The 15,579-nt window shown below is 28.2% G+C and overlaps 1 protein-coding gene across 3 annotated transcripts in view; it reads left to right on the top strand.

The window, feature by feature from the left end:
* Positions 1–15,579, top strand: part of LOC129981059 (high affinity cationic amino acid transporter 1-like) — a 43,753-nt gene that overhangs the window by 4,357 nt on the left and 23,817 nt on the right. Inside the window, exon 1 of one of the 3 annotated variants that reach the window (XM_056091690.1) lies at positions 6,180–6,198. The exons of the other annotated variants lie outside the window; for them this stretch is intronic. Coding sequence (XP_055947665.1) covers positions 6,196–6,198 — 3 coding nt within the window. The 5' untranslated portion in view covers positions 6,180–6,195. Of the gene's footprint in view, positions 1–6,179; positions 6,199–15,579 lie in introns of those variants that run through there. 3 annotated transcript variants of the gene reach the window in all.

Below are 15,579 nucleotides of genomic sequence, written 5' to 3'. Positions count from 1 at the left end.
ATATATTTTTTTTGAATAGTAAAGCACACACGATAGAGTTATGTATGGTATAACATATCGGGAAAATGGACTCCATGGCTTTGTTGGCACATATGCACTCTTTTGTCGAAATTTTCCATGACCATTTTGCATAAATGTGGCTGAATTTCGTTGATGCAGCGTTGAATTTTTTCCTTTAATGCACGTGTGCTTGCCAGCTTGTTGTCATAGACCTTTGACTTCAAATAACCCCATAAAAAGAAACCCAATGGTGTTAAATCACACGATCTAGGAGGTCAATTTTCAAATTTCGATCTGTGGTTGCCAGACTCATTCTTTTTGAAATATTGTTCAACAATGAAAATACGTTGTTCCATCGTGTAACGCTCCATTTTTACTAACCTTAAATTATCAACTGTGAAATGGTTTTTTAATAAGGTTGCCAACACTGTACTTCACGAAAAGTAGCAAATTCAAATCTTGCGTTAATTTTGAGACACACATTATTTTTAAAAAATATATATGTATCATCTTGTTTAATATCTAGAATTCTGTGTTAAATTACTTTCTATATTTATTTCCCAATAGTTTTAATTGAGAGGAATTTTAATATTAAAAAGGGATCTTCGAATTACATTCATCTTTTCGATAATCATAATAGAAAAAAAGTTCACGCACTGTTTCAGCGCATGGCAATTAGAGGAAATGGATGCTGCATAAAAACAAGTGCCGCTGTAGTTTTTCTCTTTCAGAAGGAAATTTTAATACTGTATTAGTTATTTGAAAAGGAAAATTTCTTTTGACTTTTAATGATGAATTTAAATATATTATATGTTAATTTAAATCAACTACTATTGAAAGTTTCGCACTGGAAAAAGTTTGGAATGTTGAAAATTTGAATACAAACTGTATTTGATGATACCTATTGAACAAAATATTATCATAAATTATCAATAGTATTTTCATTGACAAAAATATTAATGAAGTTGAATGGACAATAGAATCTACAAGCTTTAGATATAGACAAAAGTAGATTTTTTTTAAATGCAATTAATAGTTTACAATTTTACAGATATTACGTCTTCCATAAAAACAAATTTGTTTCTTATTTAGTTATTTTTGTATGGATTATGTTTTAAAAACTTATTTTTTCAACGTACAACCGCCGCTGATTTTTCAAATACATTTTCTACCTATTTTGAGGGTCACCCGGTAACAAGTCTGATATTATTGTTCTCAAAACGCTCTGTATTTGGCAATTAATTTCTAATTCCATTATTTTGATTCAAGGCCCCTCAGGGGCTCTCCTACTATAGGTGAGTACTGGTGTCCCAATCCCGAGGTACCCAGGGATCTTTACTCCCTTCATACTTACTCTCCTCTACGCCTTCTGCTATTTGCTTGATCCTTCCATCCCTCGACGGCAAGCGAGGGAGCTCTCCATGAGAAGTTGGCGCCGCTCTGTTTGTTTCTTGCTTCTCATGGACAGCCAAAAACCCCACGTGTTGACCGTGCGTGGCAACCCATTAGACGGGTGGTGCACTGTTGGTCTCCAGTGTATCAATTCGGTCGGTAGCTAACCACCAGAGTGGTTAGTTTGCTAGGGATCAAGCGAAGGGGTCACCTTCTGGGGCTCTGCGTTAAGGGTGGTAGACGTTCCTGGAAGTGGCCCTTAGCGTATAGGTTCCGATTAGCATCAAGGTAAGCGCCGAGGCTGGGGATGCCTAGAGCCGGTGGCTGCCTTCCCTTGTTGGGCTCCGTGGTGGGCGGTGCCGTCGAAACCCGAATATGAATTGCACTTTGCATGGGTCTTTTCGAAACGTCTTTGTCCGGATATTCAATTACTGAAAATACTCCTTTTATCATCTTACATACTGACAAAACCTTCCATAAAGTCTCGCCTTTTCTCATTCAGAAACTTATTGCCTCAACCATTGGAGAAGTCAAAAATACTAAGAAACTTAAATCTGGAGATTTATTGATTGAAGCAGCCACAAAATCACAAATATCTGTTCTTAAAAATTTGAAGTATTTAGGAGAATTTCCTGTGAAAACATATGCTCATAAATCATTGAACTATTGCCGTGGTGTTATTTCCGAACTTGACCTCGAATCTGTTTCAGAGTCTGAACTTGTAACTGAGCTAAAAAGCCAAAAAGTTTGTGAAGCCCGCCGAATAAAAATAAAGCGTAATGGTCAATTAATTCCAACGAAGCACATAATCTTAACTTTTTGTACTCCACAGCTTCCGAAAACTATTCTTGCTGGTTATGCACGATATAAGGTTCGCCCTTATATTCCAACTCCTTTGAGATGCTTTAACTGTCAGAGGTTCGGCCATTCGAAAAATGCTTGTCGCGGTAAACAGACTTGTTCCCGCTGTGCATCATTCGGACATTCGAGTACAGAATGCAATGCAGATCCCAAATGTGTTAATTGTGATAAACCCCACACCTCAGATTCCAAGGATTGCGATAAGTGGAAAATGGAAAAAAAAATTCAAGAGTTAAAAGTAACTAAAAATTTATCATATTCTGAGGCAAGGAAACTTGTGTATCCCCAACCTTCCAATACATCAGCTTCATTACCCTACTCACGAGTAGTCAAAAATACTATTTCTGGTTGTACTCAGACAGATGAAAAATTAACTCGAGTTGTTTGTCCTCCACTTACAAAGTTACAACCTTTCACAACTAATAAATCACAGCCAGATACTAATTCATGTACTCCCGTTATTGCTCAACACCTTCCTTCACGAACTGCAAAGAATCTTAAGAAAAAAGGAAAATCAAAATATGAAGTGAGAACTGAAAAAACGGAAAGTAAAATGTCTCCAGTTTGCAAAGAAACAAACCTTTCGAAACTTGCATTTGATCCAGCAGTTTTTGGAACTGATGTTCCTCAGCCAACTGGCGAAACTAGTAATGTCCCATCCGGTGAAATACCACAGGACTTGAATAAATTTAAAACTGTTACATATAAGAAAAAATATAAAAAAGATCACAATTCTGAAAATATATCGAATTCTAAATTCTGGAAGACTTCACCTCGACAAGTCTCCCAATCTATGCCAACCTCTAATTTTAGCTCTTCGCAGACCATAAATTCCAAATCAGCTGATAAAATGGATGAAACCAACTCCGTGTTTGAAACCATGTGCACAGATAAGCTCAATCAAAATACTGACACTGAAATAGAATCGGATAATACTATTGAATACAACCCTCACGAAACAATCGATGAAACCCCACCTGCTCCGGAACCTTCTACCGATTTCACTGCAGTTAATGAAACTGTTTTTAGACAAAGTCCCCAAAAATGTACGGTTCAATTGGTTGATCTTAAAAAATTCTACAATGAATCTTCAAATACACCTATTCGTAACAAATACTTAAAGAAACATCGAATAAAGAGATTACAATGAATTTTTTAACTTGTTTTTGAAGTATATTGCATATGTTTTAATGTTATGAGATTTGCATTCTCACGTTTTAATTTTCATTGATATTTTAATGTTTTAACATTTTTGGAAAATTTTCCCTTTCTGGGATATATCTTGCGCTAGTATAATATTCACTTTCTGGGATATAATTTGCATTTGTAAGAATACTGATACTATTCCTTATTTGTTTTTCATTTTATCACGAGAATTTGTAATTTTAAATTGTATGTCTGAATTGTACTTGACATGTTTTTTGAATACCAAACGTCTAGCGCAGTATAGTGTTTATTTACCATAAGCTTGGCGCAGCATAGCCAAACATGGCTCTTGCGCCATAAAAATCCAATCAACCAACCAACCAACCATTGATTCAAGAATTTTCTTCTCCAAACAATAAAATATTATGTAATATTAGATTATATCCATGGGAAAATATTGTAGAATTATCATCGCAGCAAGAAAGAAATAAGATAAAGACTTTCAATGAAATTCATTCAAACATCAGAATGGCCGTGGATTTCACCCGATAATTTCTTTTTCGGTAAATACTTCTTATCGTTTCTTCTATGAATTAATTTAATAGTTTCAGCCGTTACCATTTTTGAAAAAAGTCATTTCGAATTGCTTAGATATTAATCATTCTTTCACTTATCATGAACTCGACACAAAACTTTAATAGCAACCTTTTTGTGACAATAACACTTAAAACGTATTGCTTATTTTGAGTATAATGTTTAGTATACTGTTAATTTGAATAGTTCAGATTCTGCTTTAGAATTTATTTTAAGCATTTTGTTGTTAAATTTTATCAAAGAATTGGATATAACATATTTATTTCTATATTTTATACTATATGTTATTGCTTAAAGTTCAAAGAAGCTGGCGATTTAATATTTATAGTGTTCTATGTAATTTGTTAAAAAAATTATTTTAAAATTAGTTTGTACAATCAAAATTTAAAAAAGTTATTATTATTGTTATTATTTTAATTCATTTTTAATACTACTGGTAAAACACAAACAAATTCATAATGTTTATAGGCTAGTATATTATCTATAACTAGTGACATATGTAATAAAAAATCATTTTAAAAGACTCAACGGAGCAAATCGTTGGATCTGGAAAATCAAATTTGGCACATTCTTTGAATTCTAAGTGCTCGCTAAAGAAATAATTTTTTAAATTACAATTAGATTTTTAATTAAAATTAATCACAATTTTAATGTTTGCACAGAATGCATATTATTGCACAGAAATCATTTTTGTACTGCCATTTTAAATTTAAAAAAATAAGCAAGATTTATATAAAATTTATCGTTTCAATATAATTTTAAAATTCTCCTCGAATCTTTTATTGACATCATGATGCATTAAATCGCTGTATAATGTAGATGAACATGCAATTAGATATTTGTAGCACTTATTTTTCCACTTGACAATGACGCCAAGTAAAGTTAACTCTATCGGATTTCCACTTTAATTTTATAATTTTTGCATTTCTTAGTTTTCTTATTTTCTGGGGTGATCAAGAAATTAAAAATGGTTTTGCAAAAGTTTATCAGAAAAAGTAAACTGAGTATTATAAACAAATCAACATGTTTCTCATTTCTTTATTTTGTTTTTTATCTGGCAATAATTAATAAATACTTTCAAATAAGATTCCTATTTACTTTTCAAGATAATGTAAAATATTAATAAAGTCAAATCACATGAAAAATATAACTGCGCATACTACCTAATATATCACGTTGTCTTATTGTGTACCAGGATACAGCGTCATTTTTCTCTTGCGAAATGCACTATGGATTTCAGAGTTAAATTGATTTGGCACCACGTCAAGTTACAATGAATTGATTTCATTTTATTTTAACTCCTTATTTTTATGTCCATAATTTCGATAAAAAAAATTTAAATTATCTTACAAGACTGCTTTAAATTCTTTAATTAATTTTAAAAGCCTTTCTGTAGCTGAAACGATGTCTACACTTAAACAGTTAAAAATATATCTCGCTCTTTCTGTATCAGAAATACAATTTGCACTTCCTTTCGTTTCAAAAAATTTAAACAGTGATTTGATTAATAGGTAGATTGCAGATATAGATAATGCACATGACTGGTGGATTTCTTCTAAAACTCCAATAGGTTTGCTTTTAAATTCTTTTATGCAGGCTTCTTTAGGATTTGCTCTATCTTTATAAAGTTTATATCTCTCATTTCCGATGAACAAAAATTTTGAAATTTTATATATTTCTGCATGCAAGATGGTCAGAAATTATCAGATAATTGATGTATTAAATTCTTTTGATTAAAGCGCTATTTGTGCGTGATTTTCAGAAAAAAATTTATTCCAGGTATTCATAATATTTATAATAATAAATGTATTCTTAAGTCTACTGAAATTTTTTTTATTTTTAGTAGACTAGTAAAAGTATATTTTTGAAAACCGTTCTAATTCAATTTTTTATGTCCTGAAAATGAATGCATTTTACTGTTCTGGATTTGAAAGAAGATTTAAAACAAACGCTTGCATAGACATTGATTGCACAAACTGTCGATATCTAATACCCATATCAAATTTCATGATAACTCACCTGTTAGACTAATGCAACTGATTAAATATCATAGATGGAATCCGAATTGCTCCAATGTAGGTAAAAAAAAGCAAATAATTAAACGCTTGTCGATAACCTAAATGATGTGAAACCTACTTAGATAATGATGAACCGGCAAAAAAACATTATCCTCCTGCAGACTGTTTTCGATTCTTTCACTATATGGTTAGTGATCTGTTCTACTTGTTTTACTTATTTTTAAAATTTGAATGGTCTATTTGGTTATGATTAATCTTCAACTTCCATTCTAATTTTCCATTTATACGAATACTCTTTCGATTCTTCCATTTTCTTTATGCATCTTAAACTAAACAGCTAAAGAATAAACAATTATAACCATTTGCGGAACTATTAAGTTTGTCACAAAATTGTAATAAATGCATTACATTAATTAATTTAATAAACATTAGTAAATAACAATGGTCCGAGTAGAGAAATGATTAAAATGCGCTCAAATTTTCAAAAATTACAAAATTGTATCGTTTGTTTTAATTTAAATATACATTTCACTGTCAACTTTTGATTTTTCATCAGCGTTTTTAGTTTTCTTTTCATTTTTTGTAATTTAATCTTCGTTAAATAATCATAAAAAATCAACTATATTTAATTAAAGAATCTCAGATATTGTAAATAAATTGAATAATTGGAAAATTGAAATAAATATTTTATGTGAAGAAAGGATTTTCTATTTGTTTACTAAATTCAAATAGATTTCCGAAAATAATTCTCACTTAAAAAAATATGCAAAATATTTATTTTTTTAATATTTTCACAATTTTTTTTTGGAATAAGAATTATTTCTTAACATTTGATATCATGAAAAAATTGCATATGTTGTTGGCCCCGACTTCATTTTTAGGATCAAATGTGCATAAATGAAAAAGTTACAACAAAATGAATGAATTAAAAATTCTTAATATTCTTTATTATAAAATCTTATAATTATTTATATGATATTGAAATCATGTAATTAGCAGCACCTGTGCTTATTCTAAAATTCTGAACAACTATCGGAAAAGAAAATAAGGGCGATTCTTTCGTAATTTCATTTACATTTCCAAAACAAATAAAATAAAAAAAATGTTTTATTTATTTAAACATTTAGAATTATTTGTTTAAACTTTTAGAAATGAGAAGTAAGTCTTCGTATGGACAAGTTTTTGAAATTTTTTTCAAAAAAATATCGAATTTTGATCATTTTTTTAGAGAGTTTTGATTTAATTGGTGCGAAAGAGCATTTATTCTTTTTATTAAAATTAATGAATTTAACACAAATATATTTTGTGGGTTAGATGTAAATGTGTATTTTAGAGTAATATTTTTTTGAAATTTTAATTTAAACAATTAAGCAAAATGTTGTAGTTTCTTTCATTTTAACTATTAAAATATTGTAAAAAAAATAAATTCTACACCATTGAAATGATCTTTTTACTGATACTGGTTTCACTGTCATATATTTTTTATCTACTTTTAATTAATTTAAAAATATTTTATTATAAAATAATATATTTCGTTATTACAATGAAACTGAAATCGTTTTCATTATTATTACTAATATTTTATCCTGGAGTTTTCTTACATTGTTTATAATGAAGGTATACTATTCTTTTTACTATTTATTTTTCCATACTATTTATTAGATACTATTTATTTTTCTATGTTGTATAATTTTTTCCTTAAACTTTTTAAGAATTTTGTACTTTTAATTAACTTCACAAGCAAGCAATGCTGGATCTTTTTTAATATCCTTTCTGATTTATATACTGCTGGTCTTTCTGTAATATAATTGCATGCATGAAAATATTTTGTCTTAATATACATTAAGTTTTTTAGTTGAATTATAGAAATTTTTATTGAATAATCCCCTAAAACATAAATATGAATATTTAAATTAAGATATTTATTCTGTTGTATACACGACACTTCAATGCTGAACAACGCTTCTTGTTAATGAATATGCTTAGTTTCAGAAAAGATGTCATTGCATTATTTGAAATTGAATCACTACCGTTTCAAATCAAAGTTCACATTTTGAAATTATATTGATAGAGATTATATAACACAATGAACGAAATAGGGTTAGGCTTCTAAAATGATACAATAACATGTTTATCAAAATTTGAAGATTAAAAATATTTTATTGATGGACTATTAAGAGCAATATTATTAATTACTATTAAGAGCAATTTACATAAAATATCTCATCAAAATTCGTAGCAATCATTATTTTCATAGAACTAGTTTCTCCTCAAATGCAATGAGTGTTTAATAAATTTATATGTGTATTAAAATATGACTTTTGAATATTTGCAATCCAATAATATAAATGGAAGCTTCAGTGCACAAGGAAATATATGAATTTTATAATATGAACGCTTTAGATTGATTGATGGAATTCATAATTTTACTCTTGGGGAAAAAAAGAGGAACGCGATTTTTAACTATATTGCTGTTTTGTCGTATAGATAGATGCAATATAAAACATTTCAATTTTAACATAGTTGACTGTGTAATAGTAGTAATACAGCTTATTAATTTAATTAGTGTCGGAAAAATGAATGAAATATTTTTTTCGAATCATTTCAAAAAGAAAAATTCAATACTTTTTTGATATTTGAATGATCAATATTTATTACTAACCTTTGGCGACCAGCTGATTCTCTGAGATTATGCTCTCTAAAATTTTCAATTAAATATTTTATGATACGTGGTCTCTAAATAGCTTCTCCATCGAAATACTTTTAAGCTTCAAATTTTGATAGTCATATAACTCGTACTATTATAGAAGTCTTAGGGTTTTTGTACTGCGTTAATACGTTCTTTGCACTGCCAGCTCTCTAATTCTCTGTCAGATCTTTTAAAATTTCAAGTGAAGTGGAAGTTCGTTATCGTTCGGCAAATATTATGTATACACTTGAATAATTTTCATAATTTATGTAATGTCTCAAAAAAATTAATTAATAAAAGATTTTCTGATTCATCATAAAATTCACTTTTTAATTTAACTTTCAAAAGAATTTAAATGTCATAAATAATAATAATTTTTTTTTGTTTCGATTAATAAATATGATTTAAAAATTATTAGATCTATATTTTGTGCAGTTCTTTGGTCTTAAGAAATCATATTCTGCGAAATATTCTTGACTCACCAACTTTTTATTAATAATAATAATAACTGTTTCTATCTTCTTATATTCAATCAAATCTGATTGAATTACAAAGTTTTGAATATTAAAAATTTAGAACATTGAACATTTTCATAAACTTAGACCAATAAGCCTTGAGGAAATAGATCGGCATTTCTTCTTTGAGACAGTCATGGAGTGTTCTAAAATCATGCATTTTTATAAGCATTTACATGATATTCAGATTTTCGCAATTCTCTAAATTTTAGTCTCAACAAAATGGACTTTCATTTTTATTTAAAAATATTTGCTTTTGGCGACCAACTGTCTACACGATTATTAATTATATCTATATGATTTGAAGAAAATTCCAAATAATTTTCTTCAAATCGTGTAGATATTATTTCATGTAAATAATTCCACAAATTCATTAAAGCCTTGTTATTTTAATTGCCTCTTATTTATACCCTGTTTATTATATGCATAACATTTCTAATGAAGACAATCTCATGACTTCATAGCGCTATTAAAATCTTTAATATCTGTTCATCTGTCGTCTAAATTTCACGATATTGTATCTTTACTTTTTTATCTGTCTCGTTAACTACAGAGATATTAAACAGAAACCTTGTTCTGTAATTTTCAACAATGGGAAAAATCATGCGATCAGATAGTTTATGAAACAGTGAAAGCAGTTTTAAGCGGTTCAGGGCAACAATGTTGATAATCTATTGTTGGAAATCTGGCAAAATAATATATTTAAATTTTGCTGAAATTCACCAAAAATTCGCATAACTATTAAATTGGTATCATGAAGAGGACAATTTTTAAAAATTTTGAAAAGGTGTAAAATTTATTTACTTGCTATCATGATTTTGGAAGTTTTCGCGGAAGGACAGAAAATTGAGCTTAATTTTTAATTGATTAAAGTTATTATTAATATTTCAAAAAAATCGCTCCGGTGTACACATTTCCGATCTCCAAGGTATACATGTGCCAAATTTGGCAGCTGTACGTCAAACTGTCTGGCCTCCCGTAGAGCGCCAAGACACACACACGTTTATCTTTATTATTAATATAGATAAATAGTTTGATTCTAAATTTCAAATTTTCTTGTTTTGGAATCTAAGTATAAATCATCTTAATTTGAAAGGTGCGATAATTCATTTAACCTTATGTAGAAATATAATACATTAAATGCTCTAATTCCTGAAAAGAAATTATTATAATGGATGGCAGATATATTATCGAAATAAATTCTTGTTAAAATTGTTAGGTATTTTTATTAACCTTGCTTGAATTGGTTTATCTATTTTTTTCTTAAAAATTTTTTTAGTTACGAGATTATTTTTTTATGTATTTGAAAAGTGCAAGAAGTTGAGAAACCGTGTCTAGAATTTAAAAAAAAATCAGTATTATTTACGTTTTTGCTCAATCGTTGATAACAACTGTCTAGAACATTACGTAGAAATTTAGTACATTAAATGCTTTAATTCCTGAGCACGAAATTATTATAATAGATGGCAGATATATTATCGAAATAAATTCTTGTTAAAATTGTTAGGTATTTTTATTAACCTTGCTTGAATTGGTTTATCTATTTTTTTCTTAAAAATTTTTTTAGTTACGAGATTATTTTTTTATGTATTTGAAAAGTGCAAGAAGTTGAGAAACCGTGTCTAGAATTTAAAAAAAAATCAGTATTATTTACGTTTTTGCTCAATCGTTGATAACAACTGTCTAGAACATTACGTAGAAATTTAGTACATTAAATGCTTTAATTCCTGAGCACGAAATTATTATAATAGATGGCAGATATATTATCGAAATAAATTCTTGTTAAAATTGTTAGGTATTCTTATTAACCTTGCTTGAATTGGTTTATCTATTTTTTTCTTAAAAAATTTTCTAGTTACGAGATTATTTTTTTATGTATTTGAAAAGTGCAAGAAGTTGAGAAACCGTGTCTAGAATTTAAAAAAAAATCAGTATTATTTACGTTTTTGCTCAATCGTTGATAACAACTGTCTAGAACATTACGTAGAAATTTAGTACATTAAATGCTTTAATTCCTGAGCACGAAATTATTATAATAGATGGCAGATATATTATCGAAATAAATTCTTGTTAAAATTGTTAGGTATTTTTATTAACCTTGCTTGAATTGGTTTATCTATTTTTTTCTTAAAAATTTTTTTAGTTACGAGATTATTTTTTTATGTATTTGAAAAGTGCAAGAAGTTGAGAAACCGTGTCTAGAATTTAAAAAAAAATCAGTATTATTTACGTTTTTGCTCAATCGTTGATAACAACTGTCTAGAACATTACGTAGAAATTTAGTACATTAAATGCTTTAATTCCTGAGCACGAAATTATTATAATAGATGGCAGGTATATTATCGAAATAAATTCTTGTTAAAATTGTTAGGTATTCTTATTAACCTTGCTTGAATTGGTTTATCTATTTTTTTCTTAAAAAATTTTCTAGTTACGAGATTATTTTTTTATGTATTTCAAAAGTGCAAGGAGTTGAGAAACCCTGTCTAGAATTTAAAAAAAAATCAGTATTATTTACGTTTTTGCTCAATTGTTGATAACAGCTATCTAGAATATCATGTAGAAATATAATACATTAAATGCTCTAATTCCTGAAAAGAAATTATTATAATAGATGGCAGATATATTATCGAAATAAATTCTTGTTAAAATTGTTAGGTATTTTTATTAACCTTGCTTGAATTGGTTTATCTATTTTTTTTCTTAAAAATTTTTCTAATTACGAGATTATTTTTTTATGTATTTGAAAAGTGCAAGGAGTTGAGAAACCCTGTCTAGAATTATTTAAAAAAAAATCAGTATTATTTACGTTTTTGCTCAATCGTTGATAACAGCTATCTAGAATATCATGTAGAAATTTAGTACATTAAATGCTTTAATTCCTGAGCACGAAATTATTGTAATAGATGGCAGATATATTATCGAAATAAATTCTTGTTAAAATTGTTAGGTATTTTTATTAACCTTGCTTGAATTGGTTTATCTATTTTTTTTCTTAAAAATTTTTCTAATTACGAGATTATTTTTTTATGTATTTGAAAAGTGCAAGGAGTTGAGAAACCCTGTCTAGAATTTTTTTTAAAAATATCAGTATTATTTACGTTTTTGCTCAATCGTTGATAACAGCTATCTAGAATATCATGTAGAAATTTAGTACATTAAATGCTTTAATTCCTGAGCACGAAATTATTATAATAGATGGCAGATATATTATCGAAATAAATTCTTGTTAAAATTGTTAGGTATTCTTATTAACCTTGCTTAAATTGGTTTATCTATTTTTTTTCTTAAAAATTTTTCTAATTACGAGATTATTTTTTTATGTATTTGAAAAGTGCAAGGAGGTGAGAAACCCTGTCTAGAATTTTAAAAAAAATCAGTATTATTTACGTTTTTGCTCAATCGTTGATTACAGCTATCTAGAATATCATGTAGAAATTTAGTACATTAAATGCTTTAATTCCTGAGCACGAAATTATTATAATGGATGGCAGATATATTATCGAAATAAATTCTTGTTAAAATTGTTAGGTATTCTTATTAATCTTGCTTGAATTGGTTTATCTGAGTTACTATTTTTTTCTTTAAAAATTTCTAGTTACAAGATTATTTTTTTATGTATTTGAAAGGTGCAAGGAGTTGAGAAACCCTGTCTAGAATTTAAAAAAAAAAAATCAGTATTATTTTCCTCTTTGCTCAGTCGTTTATAACAGCTATCTAGAATATCATGTAGAAATATTATACATTAAATGTTTTAATTCCTTAACTCAAAATAATTATAATAGATGGCAGCTATATTATTGAAATAAATGTTCGTTAAAATTGTTAGGTAGTAACCTTGCTTGAATTGGTTTATCTGAGTTACTATTTATAACTGAAAAGTATTTTCTAGTTACAAGATTATTTTTTTTATTTATTTCAGACGTGCAGGAAGTTGAGAAACCCTGTCTAGTTATAAGTTTTATATTTATAAAAAAAAATCTGTATTATTTTATGTTTGCTCTATCGTTGATAAGAGCAATCTAGAATATCAGTGAAATAGAATTAAATCCTTCTTGTATTATCTTTTATTAATGCATTGATCGGACAGTGAACTATGGGACGAAAAGTAACAAAGATAATTTTTTTTTTGTTCACTTGAATCACATATTTGATGGAGTGTTTTTATTGCTACTTTCAGATAAATGTGACATAACAACGATAATTACAGTAAAAATTATCACAGCGCAAAGATAATGTATCACACTGATTTATTTTTTAAATTCTTATAACTGTCAATCTGTAATTGGGTTACGTTAAAGAAACCGATTACAACATCTGTAAAAGTGTTAATGTATGCATGTGAGTTCAGCAGTAAATGAATATGTAAATTCAGTGTTCTCATAATTTTTGAGTTCCATGTGAAATTTTGGTCGTCAGGTAATAATTTATCATTATAATCGTTATTTTGCTGCGTATATTTCTATTCTGCAATTATTGGTATAGAGGAAGAATATTTTTCTAAAATAAAAATCTATTTATTGATTTTGTTAGTAGTCTTTTAATTGCATTACTGAAATCTTATAACTTTAAACGAACAATTCTTATATATATATATATATATATATATATATATATATATATATATATATATATATATATATATATATATATATATATATATATAGTTACGAAATTTCCCGGGGTTCGTTTGGATAGTGGGAGTTATATGGTATGGAGAACACTCAATCAGCAGGCGGCAGTAGAAAATAAAACAACGACGTTTATTTACACGAAGACACACAGGACAGCACAAAGACGACAACTATATATAGCACAAAAGACGATTATCTTCAGCCGAGACGTGCAGCAACAACAGAAGACACAGCAACATACAACAGCATACACAGCAGCATATAACAAGACTCTCTACTGCAGACAGTAGCGCACAGCTTAGTTCCGCACTAGCTTAACTCCGGCGCTGCTCCGCTTATCCCTGGAAGACCAGTTCTTCACCGTCGCTTTCGACTACTCTGCCCTAGCAACTGCGGCCTCCTCCTTTTATAGGTCCCAGGAGGCGGGGCTTAGAAGCCTCTCAACCAATCAGGAACGTTCGAGGAGTATCTCGGTTCCTACTGGACGGATCGAGAAAATTCTCGATGTTTCGTTTATAATCTATTTTGGCGCCAAAGTCGCCCAGTCGCAAAATGGTCGCCAAGCTCTGGAACCTCCGACGCGACACCGGGCTCCGTCCAGTACAGATGACTGTAAAACATTCTTTCCGATGGTGGAACCAACTATGCTGGGAAGCAGCATTACAGATTCGTAACAATATATATATATATATATATATATATATATATATATATATATATATATATATATATATATATATATATATATATATATATATATATATTATTTTTATTAATTTTAATTTTAATGCTGTTTTTGTTTTTATTGTTATTGTTTTTATTGTATTTTTACTTTGTGGTTTTTTTCTAATTTGTTATTTTGTATTTCCTTTCTGTTAAAATGGTATATCTCTTGAGCATAATTTCGGGGGATTTTCGGGTCACGAGGAATCATTATTAGACTTAATGTCTGTATGTCCTCACAGAAAAAATCCCTTTATTTGAATCCCTGCCTGAGGGTGACCCTTGAAAAAGTCTTCAGGCCGGATTCTTTTTTAATATTTTTTAATAATTTTTTTGGTTTAATTTTTATTTGGTTTTTTTTTCCTATTAACTTGATTCTAATACTTTTGTATATATATATATATATATATATATATATATATATATATATATATATATATATATATATATATATATATTCTATGGCTCGTTTAAGGTCATAAACAAAAGCTAATTGAAATTGAACATGGGAAAACCCACTATATTCCACCTCTGATACGCTTACGCAGGTCAGCAGGTCATGTATAGCCACATGTCAATATCTAGTTTTTTTTTTTTTTTTTTTTTTTTTTTGAGTTTAAACAGTGTTTTTAGGAAAGACATCTTTATAAACTTAAAAATGCAAAACCCTATCTAAACATAAAATTTGATCCAAGTCGTTAGAGCCGTATATATATATATATATATATATATATATATATATATATATATATATATATATATATATATATATATATATATATATATATATATATATATATATATATATTGATTTCGTGTACTCAGAAACGGCTCTAACGACTTGGATCAAATTTTATGTTTAGATAGGGTTTTGCATTTTTAAGTTTATAAAGATGTCTTTCCTAAAAACACTGTTTAAACTCAAAAAAAAAAAAAAAAAAACTAGATATTGACATGTGGCTATACATGACCTGCTGACCTGCGTAAGCGTATCAGAGGTGGAATAT

This window comes from Argiope bruennichi, chromosome 8 (genome assembly GCF_947563725.1).
Source record: "Argiope bruennichi chromosome 8, qqArgBrue1.1, whole genome shotgun sequence".
Lineage (NCBI taxonomy): Eukaryota > Metazoa > Arthropoda > Arachnida > Araneae > Araneidae > Argiope > Argiope bruennichi.
Note: the sequence above shows the minus strand (reverse complement) of the source record. Positions and strands in the feature narration are given on the sequence as shown.